We start from the raw sequence: 14,569 nt of genomic DNA on the forward strand, positions 1-14,569 counted from the left end.
GATACGACATGGGTTCTTTTAACAAAAGCACACACCATCCTGAAAGGCTGTCAACAGTCCTGTGTTTCGCTAGTTTATCCATCCTATTCCATACAAATAAAACTAAAATAACATATATTAAAAAAGTATGGCTTGCATTTTCGCAAAACTTGGTGAAGCCATTACATCACATACATTTAAGTCTATGTGAATAGTTTTTGACGTAAATAACTTCTTTATATTTGCTTAAAACTGGGAGGCAGTCTAAATATGGGACGATAACAAACTCGGGGATCTATAATATTTATTCCACAAGACAGTAGAACAAGAGCTTATATAAGGAGTTATACTTCAATAATCAAGAATCACCGTTCGTACCTACTCGCCCGATCACACATTTCGTAATGGTCTTGTGATGTGAAATGTGTCACAGCTTCAAAAGAATTGTTAAAGGACGTTGGTGTAGTAATAGTTATTTATCTACACCTATGCTTTAAATCCTCTATTAAAGATTCTAAAACAGTTAGCTTATTGCCAACATTAAAACACCCGATGTCCTAATATCCATTACATCATCCAAACGAGTGTTGTAATGTTGTACTGAATTTCATAACAACACTCCTTTGTTTTTTTTCGATCCCTTCATGTGCAAAGAGTTTCAACAAACAGCTACATTCTTATTGCTCAATGCGTGGTATCCGTATGACTTTCAAAAAAAAGAATATTTCCGTACACGCGCGTTTCACACTACTAGAACCTCGCGCGCCGTAAAAAAAAGTAGGTTATTCGAATCCCCTCCATTTTTCTTCGATATTTTTATTGTTTTGTTTACAAAAAATGAGCGATCATGCGATACCACGCATCGAGCAATAAGAATGTGGCTATCTGTTGAAACTCTTCGCGCATGAATGGATCGAAAAAAAACATAGGAGTGATGTTATGAAATACAGTACAACTTTACAACACTCGTTTGGAAGATGTAATGGTTATTAGAACATTGGGTGTTGTTGTTACTGGGTGGTAATGTTGGCAATAAGCTAACTGTTTCATAATCTTTAAAAAAGGATTTAAAGCATGGGTGGAGATAAAGTACTTTAACATTACGATTTTTTGAGTTTCTTAATGATATCACAGACTGGGAATGGAGCGAACGCCTTCAGGCTATTTATTAATTATAAATTTTATTGTACGATACTACTTAATATATTCTAACTAAATTAAGAAAAAAAGAGCGCCGAGTTTCTTGCGCCCATTCTTATCAGGCCTGAGGCATACTATTTCCAATGGGTGATAGTTTTACGTTCAATAAGTGATTTGAAATCCTATTTGAATTCGCAGACTTATTTGTAAGTCATAAGGTTGTATGATAAATGTGGTTCGTCGTTGTATAAATAACATAAAATGTTGTGTCTTTTTTACTTAGTTAAACTAGTAGTGGGAGGCTCCTTTGCACTTGATGCCGCCTATATTATGGGTAGCAAAAAGGCGCCTGTTTCTACCGTGAAGTAGTAATGTGTAAGCATTATTGTGTTTCGGTCTGAATGGCGCCGTAGCTTGTGAAATTACTGGGCAAACAGGACTTAACATCGTATATCTCAAGGTTTTCCAAGAATTTTTGGGTTTTTCAAGAATCCTGAGTTGTACTATATTGTAATGGGTAGGGCGTATCAATAACCATCAGCTGAACGTCCTGCTCATCTCGTACCTTACTGTCAAAAAAAACTGCATATAGAAGGATCCGTTATAGTGTAGAATGTAGATGTACAATGCCTTATATACTTACACCCTGAACAACAGGTGAAAATTTATGGTCTTCAAGCGGTCGACTAGCATCGGACGCCAGGATATCATCAGCGTAGGGGAACAGAAGATCTCCGAAGAAGTCGGTAGATTCCCGTGGTAGTTGCGTTGGCATGTTGTCGATCGAACACACTAATACACCGGGCCCTTTGAAACTGCGCAATATAATAATGTATCAAGACACTACTAGATAAAATTCAACCATTTAAAAAAAATAGTTTAAAAAACATGCTTGTTAAAAAGATAATGATTTAAAGTGAACATCAATTCCTGCCTCATGACCAAAGATGAAAAGTTATATAAATTAATAAAAATCTTAATTCGCAAATTGAAAAATATACTAAATATATAATAAATCTACTAAGTTTATTAAAATAAATGGAAGGGTTGAAATAGGAGATGGCAGTTTGAAATCGTCATTATCGAAGATAAAACCATGAAAATTTGTATTTAGCCACTTGATAAGAAATAACTTATAAACATTTGTTCGAGCATTTTTGAAACTTTGACCTACATGGGGATGAAATAGGAGATTAAAGTTCAACAGGGAAATACTATTATAGAGACTGTCATAGAAGAGCGCTGTCAGCAGCGGAAAGAGCAGTTTGTATGTGTATTAAGAAAAACGCGGACGAAGTTGCAGGTAAAGGCTAGTAATATAATAAAAACATTTTTATTTAAACAGTCTCTTTGTTAACAGATATAAAAAGGAAACCTATTACTTTAATATACCATCGACAAAATTGATTCATGCCCACATTGCTGATGATTCTTTTAAAATCATAAAAGGTTTATACTTTATATGAAAAAGATTATATTAAAATTGAATTGTTGTTCGTATGTATTGACTGTATTAAAAAAGAGGACTGTCAGTGTCTAATAAAATGATAACAATCCTTACGAATTTAGATCTACTTATTACCTACTAAATTATATTAACGTCATGATTCAATTTTGTGGATAGTATGTTAAAGCGGGTAAAAGGTACAAATACGTATACTTCAAATGTACATGTGTATCTATCTAACCTCTTTGTGTCCTTATTTCTGTCAGCATCGTAAAGGCAGAATGGTGTGTCGATGGTCGTACATTCGTTCATAAACTCGATGGAACCCCCGGGGTCCGCCGATATGTCGCAGATAGCCAGCATTCTGAATCAAGTTTACCAAATTTAACATTATGGTAAAAGGCACGACATTTATTTTACCTTTATATAAATTCCTGCAAAGTTTTAGCAATGTAGATTATTATAAAGAATACAAGAGGCTCGTTTAATGGGGAGTGGTGAGGCAAATCCATGGACATCCGCAACACCAGGGGTCAAGATGTTAGAATATTATCAAAATATATAATATGGATAGTATCATAAAGTAATAGTAATATAACAGTAGTAGATTGATTCTCTATGGACTTGTCTATGCTTAGTAACCACGTGCTGCTACAAAATAAAACTCTCAGTCTTGTCGCTACAGCTATTGTGTTTTATTACAACAGATGCGTTACCGACCAGTTGGGAGTTATAATCTTGAACGCCTTTAAGTCGTGTCGGTTTTGGAAAACTGCGGACCAGCAGACAGAAAACTGTTACACTTACTATAAGCCAAGGTAACGTAAAAATTAATAATTCACAAGGTAAAAATTATTTTTCTGGCACGTTTACGCTTATCATATAGACATTGACTATTTGACGTTTGAGTGTGTCTGTTGCATCATTTTACATTTTACATATTATATTGTAATTTGAAATGATTTATAAATCGATGTACTTAAATGTAAATCTTGATATAAAAGAGTGGCAATGAGTTTCTTGCTACTTCTTCGCATTAGCTCAAATCTTTACGAAGTAGCGGTAGATTCAATAAGAATATTTTTTTTTTGTGAAATTCATAAGTGTCATTTCCGTGACCTACGTGAATAAACTGATTTTGATTTGATTTGATTTAAGTGGTGGCAGCAGGCAGCTCATGGCAGTGTAACGTAAATAATTTACATGTTCTGTTAAACTTTATAGCACTGCAACTACATATTTTAACAAATTGAGTATTTGTTGAGTAGTGCGAATGAATAAGTATACATGCTAATTCAACAGTTACTTACTTTTATAGCAGTTATTTACAGTGCGATTACAGAATTAGTGAATAGAAGACGTCAATGGACACTGCACTGCTACGGAATAACTTAAATTACAGTCAGTTACGTGCAGTTTTAGGTACACAACAGATTTGCCCTACAGATTCTAAAATAATTGTTTATACGAAATCAATAGGTTTATTAACACGATTTTATAATGGGAACTCTTTCAAGTGAAATAAAGTTTAAAAATACGTAAACGATCAATCTGTATACCTGTGGGGCAAAGCCGGCGCTCCAACACTAGTGGGCAGCCAGGGTGTATGAGTTGGAAGCAGCAGGTGCTTGGCATCAGGTATGGTGAGCAGCTTTGGGCTATCCACTGCCCAGTATATGCAGTTAACAAGAACGGATGTGTAAGGCGCTATCTAAAAGTAAATACAAGCTATAATCCTCGATCCATCCAAACTACAACTACGATCATGAAATGAACTTTAAATGCAGTGTAAAAAAAACAAAATTATCTTAGATCATTTATACGTCTAGATCATAGTTTCTCAACCTTATTTTGCTCACCGCCCACTTTGAGAATATGTTTTTTTCTAGAGTATTTTTTTGCCTTTTTAGGCTATACTTTTTAATCCACCTACGTCCCATCTGCGCCATCTCAATGCCCCCTAATTTTCTCTGGGTCCTCTACTGCCCCCCCAAAAGTCTCAAATGCCCACAAGGGGGCGTTATCGTCCACGTTGAGAACCTATGGTCTAGATCAATGACGTTCATTGGTCTAGAATCAATGGTTCCTAACTAGTGGTCCACGAACCACCACTGGTCCGCAGGAGGAGTCCGAAGGAATGAATTTCAATTGCACACCACACATTGTGAACAATTATTGATTTCATGAGAACTGGAAACAACTTCAAAAGGTATCGACGTCATGCACACCATGACGTCAAGTGGTCCATGGCCAAAAAAAGGTTGGGAACCACTGTTTAATAGTTTGTCAGCTGTGAAAACGTGGAGAAAAATTGTGGTCGACAGTTAAACTCTCTTTTGAGCAAAACACGCATACTAACACAGAAAGACGCGAGTGTAAGACGTAGCTTGACACGCACACTAAACTAATAAACCTGGCCTGTTTTCATCAATTGTAGTAATTCTAGCAGCAAGAGGAAAATATCTTAAATATGGCCACATTATTATAAAATAAGATAATCATTTGATTGAGAGGTCCTCCGGGACTTCTTTCTCTCAGGTCATCATATTTTGAAGACCGCCCCAAGAATCCTTTGTTATTTATAAATTACTAGCTGACCTGTTAAACGTTTTGTTACCATATAAATTAAGTACCTATTGTATTCTAATTGTCATTATGTAATGAAATGTCTTTGGCTGGATTATTTGTATTGCGAATATAAAGGGTATTTTTTTATTCAAAAAAATATAAATTCCGGATAAGTAATTAAAAAATATGTCATATACAAACATCTTCTACGAATCTCGCTGCATCTTATGGTATAAGTATTATTCCGATCGGTTCAATAGTTTTCGCAGTATAACCGTCCATAATAACCAGCTCTCCATTTTTTAATAAAGATTAATTTCAAAGTAATAAATACATATTGTAATTTATAAATAATTAATTACTTTATTCTAATAACACCATAAACAAAAAAACTTCTTACCCTCATGTTGTGAATACGCTCGCAAGATTAAGAAACATCAAAATCGCCCCAAGTGTTTGGATTTGAGAGGACCAAAAAGAAACAGAAAAACAAACTGATTAAGCTATTAACAAAAAGGGTTGAGTACCTTTTGTGCAAACGTAGAGATGTATCGTTCTGGGTGCTCCTCGTATTCTTGGTGATCGTAACCACCTCCATTCTTCCTCACGAGGTGATGGCGGCGTCTGACCTCACACCCATATATTTTGTTTGGACCTGAATCAAAACGGACTAACTCACGAGTGCACCAGGAAAGCGGTGGTATCGTACTACCGAAGTGACAGCCACTTTGTCGGATAAATAATAAATGAAAAATAATAAGTTAGTAATTGTACCTAATGAAAACAGGCACAATACTCACTTCCATGTTCCGCGACTTTTCGCAGCATTTCCGGGGGTACATATTCATGGGGCAACTCTTGAAATATTTCTTGACTACCCTGAAACAAATTGAAATCCGTAATCTCCAAGTCGAAGGTATATTTTGCTCAATCAACACACAGGTTAAAGATTAGTTAGTACTTATAATATAATTATCCAACGCGAAAATATTGCCACTATCTGTCAATAGAAAAGAAAATTAACATATTGCCTATATTTTGCTTTTATCAATGTACGTTTTACTGTGTACTTTACGCGGTCCATAGATCGTAGCATCGCTGTGACAAATATATAATACTTGTTTAATTTATTGATACAGAAATAAGATCTTCGATTTAATATTATGAAATAATTATTAGTAGCTTAGAAAATTATGAATTATATTTTGGTAACATTAATGGTCAATGTAATGTTAATCTTCGAAGATATTCGGACATATTTTGCAATGCCCTTTATGTCTTTTTTTATTAGAATTTGCAGTTTAGTGCTAGGTTCTCTATATGTTTATGTTAAATTGTACACTAGAAGTAAAATATTACCTAAAATTCGCTTTGGCGTTATCGAAGAAGATGAAATGAAGTGTATTTTTATGTAATGGCTACATATAGACATGAAGCCAATGCATCATATATGGAAGACGAAAGCTTGAAGCGGTTTTAGAAATAACTCTGCTTGACTCGTATATATGTAACAGAATCGTTCAAGACGTATAATTTATTTGATACAATGCATGCGCATAAAGGACAAATGAAAATATATAATATTTCCAAAATTTTGTCCATATTAAACACCTCCTAGTAGGGTTCAACAGACAGAGAATAAAAAATAATAGTTAAAAAAAAACTAAAAAGCACGCTTTATATAAAATTCTTTTTAAGATATTATTAAAATAATAATATTTCTACACCCCACGCTTTTTTTTACAATAAAATATATTTTTTTACACTATTTTCAATTTAAATTTATTTTCTATTTTTTAGTTGAATTTTATATAAAGCGTGCTTCTTAGTTTTTTTTAACTATTATTTATTTTTAATTTTTTAGTTAAATTTTCTATAAAAGCGTATTTTTAAAACTATTGAGTACTTTAACATCAATTCCTACCTTATCGAATATAGATGAAAATTATATAAATTAACAAAAATCATATTTTGCAAATTGAAAAATTGAATAATTTTATCAAATTAGTGTAATGTCATCGGTCCTCGATAAATCTACAAAGTTTGAACGAAATCTAGCCGTTTAAAGTGGGTCAAAATCGCGCTCAAAGAAGTCGGTTACAAACATACAAACATACAGGTGAAGCTAATATAAAGCGTATAAAAATATCGAGAAACGACATAAAAAAATCGATTCTTTTAATTATAAGCTCTTTTGACCCTGTCTTATGACATAAACGAAGAAAAACAAACCTTTCTTAGAAAAGCTTGAAATGAGCTGAACTTTCCTTACAGCAAAAAATTACTTGCACGATATAACAAAATGGTTCTAATTCAGCTACAATACAAACATTGCAACTTAAATAAAACCTTGTCTAGACTTCTAATATAATATAGAGATTTTTTAAGAATAAAATTGGAATTATTTATAGTACTTACTTGAGATACATTTCCAGAGCCAGTGAAAACGAAAGTGAGCGGTCCCAATGATTTGGGCATCATTCCCAGGGACACTTCATATCCAGCGTCGCGGATTGCTTGCCGAGCCATACTGGAGTTGCGATAGTTATGTGCTGGTCCAATATGCTATTCGAACATACCCATTAAATATATATTATTATTTTTTTAAATGGTAGTAGTAAAAAGGCTGGCAACGGTGCTGTGATTATCTATCGTGCTGTAATACAGCATAGCCGTTGATTTTTACTTCTGGTTTATTTACACAATACAAGCTACTGTAGTCAGTGCCGGCTAGAGCCAGTAGATATCTACTCGACTTGTCTACTCGTACGCCAGCAGCTCGGCTCACCTGAGCTGTCGACGCGATATTACCTGCCCGGTCTTACGAGTTCTCGATGTCAAGTCAAATATAAAAAAGAGGGAAATAAAATATTTTGATTAGAGATTGAGTTGCAAGAAGTACTAGCTCAACAAGAACAATGGCTCCATACTCAATTGTCCGGCTGACACTGAAGTGTCAATATATGAAATGCAAATAATGCGACTACTCCCATGTGCGAGTAGCTTCAAGCCTAGCAGGCGAGTAAAAACAAAATATGTTGAAGTTACTCGCATGCAAGCTATTGTGTATGTAGTGACTTGGCAGGCTGAATCGTACGCTACCTTGCACTGTGTAAGCCAGCCATAAACACATAAACTTTTTTTCCTTTCAATCCCATAACGCAACTGATTGTATGTGCAGTGGGACGACCAGACAATCTCAAAAACTTATCGTGGTGGCCAAGGTTGAAGAAGTTAAGAGGCGGCGAGGCCGATCATCTACCCACTGGTGGGACCAATTTAGGGCACTCACTGGCCTTAAAATAATAACTTCCACGAGAGCGAGATGAAAAGAAACAGTGTAAGAGCCGGTGAAATTATAGTCACATCAGACAAAGTGCGACTACACGGAGTCGTCAAATAAGATGCTCTAGCCTCTATGTGATGTAACTTCTATGTCATGCATCGTGTTCAGGAAGCATCCTTACACAAGCCATGAATTCAAGCTCTAAGGGTTGATGCATCCAATATACTATAATTTATATTTATACATTTTGTTCTTTATTACTTTTTATGAAATATTTGATTGATTTTTATCATTGAACACAATTCATAATATATTTGATGCAGCAGCCTACGAACTAATTTGCTATGTATATTACAGCTACTTTAAAATGCTCTATTTGGTTGACAAGAGTAGCTGTTGAGTTTCTCGTATGTGCTTCTCACGAGCTCTACTTTTTTCGAACATTTAGTGGATTCAGTACTTCAAATTACCTAAATATTTTAATGACGATTCAAAAGCGCTTAGATTAAACTTATTGAATAAAGTTTATTTGACTTTGACTCTGATATGGGCAGATGAATCCGCTAAATATCTGCTCGTTTCGTCACTCGAAAAAATGTGTGTAAATTTTCCGACCTTAGTATAATTAATAACAGATTTTAATGTAACTTCATCTAAGTGTACATTTTTATCAAAATTGGGATCCAAATTCAGGAACAATGTAACCAAAAAGAAGTCTAGAAACTGTTATCTGTATATTTGAGTAATATTTACACATAGACAATTTGCAAGTGATTTATCAGCAAAGCGTATCATGAAATATTTACCATAAAAGGTGTGTGATGTCCTAAAGCCAGCAAGCGTAATCCCAGACCGTGTAGAATGTTTATCATTCCTGCGACTCCCGCGTATTTCCCGAACGCCACCACTCGATTACCGCTACGGTCCATTAGCTTCTCGTAGTCAATCAGACGTATGTTCTAAAAGAAGACATTTATTAATGAAATTGTTATAGTTTGTACAGCCCCGTAAAGAAAATATTCTTGTAATTCTTCTGTTGTTTAGGAGAGCACTTGCACCAAAGCTCACAAATCTTCATAGCTCGAATGTCGTAAAAATGCGAAAAGCTATGTCGTTTGCATAAATATAGGTAATAGGATTCACAAAATGTAAAAGTTTGGATAAAATGCATTCAAAGGTGATCTACAAATTTATTGTTATTAACCAAACAAATTGACGATTTTAGTAGTACATCTTGCGATAGGAGACTTTTAAATAAACCTTCTATGAATAGGGCTTTATGATATTTTGATGGTAGGGATCCGATCAAGTTAGTTTAGTATGATTACAGAGGACATTAGCAGAATGAGGTCGAAACTTTCGTACATAATTTGACTGATTTTATCTGTTCTCGTGATAAAGTTTCCTAATGAATAAGCATATCATACAGTGAGGTTTTTATTTGCTCTCCTTAGACGGCTTGTAAGAATTTGAATATTTGACGATGTTTTCTCACCTGGATGGTTCTTAGCTCAAGTGGATGTTGTAGTCTAAAACTACAGATATATTTACAATAATTTTCAATCAATATTATTTTTTAACATTTAGTATTTATTACCTTTGCCAAGATTGCATCTAACATTGGCATATTAGCCTCCTGCGCTTTGATCGTGTGTGAGAAGAAACAGTAAGTTTTGTTCGGTATGAGCAGATCTATCGGGACCTGTTTAACTCCGAATATGACGTTCGCTTCACTTATATCTTCTTGCACGCTTGCGCCAGCATTTATGTATGACTGAAAAGTTCGGAACGGATTAAATAATTGCAGTCATTCTAGTAACTTCTCTTCTCTTTCTATTCTATCACTACTAGACATCAAATTAAATTTTAATCACTTTTTTATTACTAAAAGGTACGAGACGAGCAGGGCGTTCAGCTGGTGGTAATTGATACGCCCTGTCCATTACAATTGAATGCAGCTCAGGATCCTTGAAAAAGCTAAAATTCCGAGCGGCTTTACAATTGCGCTCGTCACCTTGAGACATAAGATGTTATTTGGCAATTTACCCAGTATTTTCATTAGCTACGGCACCCTTCAGACCGAAACACAATAATGCTTTAAAAATGCTTAAATATGGTACCCATAATCTTGTGCAAAGGAGCCTCCCACTGGTGAATATTATATTGGTGTTTGGATAACATAAGTATGTATCTCACCTGCATAGGATAAGCTCTTCGATTGGAGGGTTGCACGATCACCTTGACCCCCTGTCTCACCAGTCGGTTGACGTTGGTGGGACAAAATGGCGCTCTTCTCTCCCATACTGACTGGTCTTCCCTACGGATTGCCAACACTTTTCCAGGCTGCGGTATTAACAGTATTAATATGTAAGATTTGTAGGTATAATCAAGAACAAAAGTTCGGAGTGTTGCTATATTAAATCTTATCATCTAAAATAATAATATTACAAACAGAAATTATTTAATTTTTCTATGTTTGTTGGTAATGGATAAAATTAAAAACTTATAAATAACTAGCTGACCCGACAGACGTTGTTCTGTAAATAATAAAATATCCGGACGACCGAGCCTTGCTTGGATTTTTAAGAATGTACAAAACTTGAACAAAAAAAAAACTAATAGGACATCTGGATTCGAACCGGGGTCTTCTGCTTTCCGGATCACCCAATGTCCCATCTGAGCTATAATAGTCTTGTATATAGTGGCGAAATTTACCTTTGTATTCTAATGTTATTGTAGCTGTTTCTCATTCAAACATGGATAAAACCATTTTTTTTAAATTGAAACCTAGCTAGATCGATTTATCACCCCCGAAATCCCCTGCATACTTAATTTTATGAAAATCGTTGGAGCCGTTTCCGAGATTCAGATTATATATATATACAAGAATTGCTCGTTTAAAGATATAAGATAAAGTAATGTTTTTTATGAATTTGTCAATAATATATCATAACATCAAGAATTACTCCGTAAAATATGCACCCCGCTGTCGTAATGAAATTGTTTCACAGCAGAACTGTCAAACCGTGCGTCAATAAATTCTCTCATAGAAATTATGTATGGACACATCAAAGGAAAAACAATTTTTTTGTTTTTATTTAATTCCGAGCATTTTCCTATTTATTCACCTTTTAAACCTTCTCTGGACTTCCACAAATAATTCAAGACCTAAATTTTCCAAATCAGTCCAGCCGTTCCCAAGTTTTAGCGAGACTAACGTACAGCAATTCATTTTTATATATATAGACTAGTGGACCCAACAGACGTTGTCCTGTACCCACGTCTTAAATTTGCAAAATCTGTCCAGCCGTTAAGAGGAGTTCTTATTTATATGGACGGAGAGAATTATATTATATGGACGGAATTGAGAATCTAAACCAATCTCAAATTCACTGAAACAAACAAAAAAATCATCAAAATCGGTCCAGCCGTTTAGGAGGTAGTTTAATTGTGAATCTAAACCATTCTCGAATCCACCTGAAGACACACACCAATCTCAAATTCACTGGAACACACAAAAAATCATCAAAATTGGTCCAGCCGTTTAGGAGGTAGTTCAATTGTGAATCTAAACCATCCTCGAATCCCCTTGAACTCACACAAAAAATTTCAGTGACATACACACGCACACAAGAATTATATATATAAAATTCATCGAATTCGAATGCTAAACATATTGTATACATACATAGCTCGTCAACATACATAGTTTGCCTGCGAGATCGAATCAGAAACGAGGAGATACGTAGGCGAACCAAAGTCACTGACGTGGTCCAAATGATTTCGAAACTGAAGTGCCAATGGGGTGGGCACATAGCTCGACGGACAATAAAGTCCTCAAATGGCGACCACGTACCGGAAGACGCAGTGTTGGGAGGCCCCCCACAACATGGACCGACGATCTGGTCAAGATCGCCGGAATACGTTGGATGAGTGCAGCGCAAGACCAATCCATCTTGGAGATCTTTGGGGAGGCCTTTGTCCAACAGCGGACGTCTTATGGCTGATGATGATGATGCCTTAAGCTAAAAATGTTCTTCCGTCCTTCAGACGTATCAGTTCGTGAAAACTACAGCCGGTGTTTGATTCCACAATTTTGGACAAAACGCGCGCTTGTAGCATGCCAGACGGCAACATGATGCGTATGGAATTTAGTATTTTGACGTCATGTCCGGTGGTGGAATATGGCTGCTGGTTTTAACTTGATCCGTATATCGAATCCCTGCCAGTATTATAAATGTGAATGTGAATTTGAAACGTTCTTAAAGCCCATAGAGCTTAGGGGCTAGGGCATACTACCAACTTAAAAGCCGGCTACGCATCTTTCGACTTCTAGTGTTGTCCCACGGACGAGTAAAAAAATAAGGACTTCGTGTCACCTTACATAACAGTGAGGCACCAAAATAAGCCGGTAAACGTGTAAATACATAGGCCCACGCATACACTTACACTAATACAAGCCGATCGGCCGCCATAATGAGATTTGCCATCGTCTGTGACAGATCAGTTTGCGTCGCAATAAAATATTTTAAAAATGCCGTTGTGCGTTATGAATAAGTGTAAAAACAATAATATAAAAGTATTTGTGGATATATGATTATCTTATGGAGAAAAAATTGTGTAACTGGTATACCCCGTAGCCTCACACACACTAGCTTAAAGGTGCTTCACGTGCTTATATCACGGCGCGGAGTCCTTCTTTTTTTACTAGTCCGTGTGTTGTCCATGTATAATGAACAGCTTAGCTCACTTGTTGATATACTATGACAACATGATCCCAGAAAATGTTCAAAGGTATTACGAAAATCAAAAGAATTGTTAAAGGCGTTTATGTTACTATAAAATAAATGTATTTCTTAATGATACCACAGATTCTGAATACAGCGACCGCCTTCAGGCGATTAAAATTAATAATTTGATTGTATCGAAAAAAAGAAAGAAATCCGGTAAAATTTGACCTTCAATAATTCATTTCATTTCCTATTTTTTATAAAAAAAAATTGAATTTGAAACATAGCAGGTGTTTTGACATTTTTTGACAATCATTAAAAAAAGCGTTTGAAAGTTACATTTAGGATTGGTCTCCGCTGCGCTCCAAATAAATACCGAAGGCGTAGTCGCAAAGTGCGGCAACTAATACTACGCTCAAGTGGTTGTACTAGAGCCAGTCTCGAACAATGTGTGACGTTGACGTGCCAGATGTTCTGTTAAACTTTACTAATAATTGAAACTAGAATGCCGGGTTTCGTAGTACTGCTTTGTAAAAATAATACTACAAGAAATAAGTAAGACATTTAGATCACATATCTCAGTAAGTATATTGTATTTTATTAATTTCAATCACATGTTACACAATTTGAAAGATGCCATTGAGTGTCAAGATGCCACGCACACAGGCATCTAATACTTGCCGTAATAAAAAAGCTATTGTTCTTAGGTGGTGCGGAGACAAATCTAAGGTTTCAAAGATGTCACATTAATTTTCTATATACTGTGTAGTATACATAAATATGTAGGTATGTTACTTATATATTCATATGTTGTATATGTACCCCGCTTCGGTTAGGTTACAATGATTTATGTAAATATGGTCAGTAATATTGATTTTTATTTACAGTGCAGAGATAAATAAGTACACGCCTTCAAGATAATGTGGCGCTTAAAACAAATATTGATAAATTCTGATAATTTGCTGTTTCCAACGTAACTTCGTACTACGTGAAATCTTGATTAAAAAATGTTTAATCTCTTATAAAGATAACTCATAATATGTAAGTAGTTAATAAACAAAATTCCGTTCAGCTGATGTGGAATTTCGTAAGAATTCCAATTGGGTATAAATAAATACATTTTTAAAAAGTATCAACTTGATTTACTCAAACTAATTATTGTACTTCGGTATGCTATGTGATTGATAATCCAAGCAGTCACATTTCACTTAATTTGTAAGTACTAACTTAGGTTCCCACTAAGTACCTATATCAGTTATATTTGCCTGTTATTAAAACTAAGCTACATTTCATATTAAGTATATAAGTAGGAACCGCAGTAATGTGCAACAAATTCAAATTGGATTGAAAGAAAACAAAGATCTTGGCAAACTAATTGATTGATATCATTTAAATTAAATTGAAATAATCTTTTAAACC

The 14,569-nt window shown here is 35.0% G+C and overlaps 2 protein-coding genes across 3 annotated transcripts in view; both read right to left on the reverse strand.

Annotated features, from left to right (window-relative positions):
- Positions 1–14,569, reverse strand: part of LOC126971782 (zinc finger protein 28-like) — a 140,310-nt gene that overhangs the window by 29,359 nt on the left and 96,382 nt on the right. The window lies entirely within an intron of this gene.
- The window catches only part of LOC126971766 (alpha-aminoadipic semialdehyde synthase, mitochondrial), a 32,667-nt gene that overhangs the window by 16,812 nt on the left and 1,286 nt on the right, over positions 1–14,569 (reverse strand). Inside the window, exons 2-10 of one of the 2 annotated variants that reach the window (XM_050818161.1) lie at positions 10,617–10,763; positions 10,018–10,194; positions 9,227–9,379; positions 7,553–7,699; positions 5,935–6,013; positions 5,662–5,789; positions 4,126–4,277; positions 2,808–2,930; positions 1,763–1,934 (exon numbers count right to left, since the gene is read on the reverse strand). In XM_050818161.1, coding sequence (XP_050674118.1) covers positions 1,763–1,934; positions 2,808–2,930; positions 4,126–4,277; positions 5,662–5,789; positions 5,935–6,013; positions 7,553–7,699; positions 9,227–9,379; positions 10,018–10,194; positions 10,617–10,763 — 1,278 coding nt within the window. Of the gene's footprint in view, positions 1–1,762; positions 1,935–2,807; positions 2,931–4,125; positions 4,278–5,661; positions 5,790–5,934; positions 6,014–7,552; positions 7,700–9,226; positions 9,380–10,017; positions 10,195–10,616; positions 10,764–14,569 lie in introns of those variants that run through there. The other variant, XM_050818162.1, reaches the window with a different exon arrangement.

The sequence above is a fragment of the Leptidea sinapis genome, chromosome 24 (assembly GCF_905404315.1).
Source record: "Leptidea sinapis chromosome 24, ilLepSina1.1, whole genome shotgun sequence".
NCBI lineage: Eukaryota > Metazoa > Arthropoda > Insecta > Lepidoptera > Pieridae > Leptidea > Leptidea sinapis.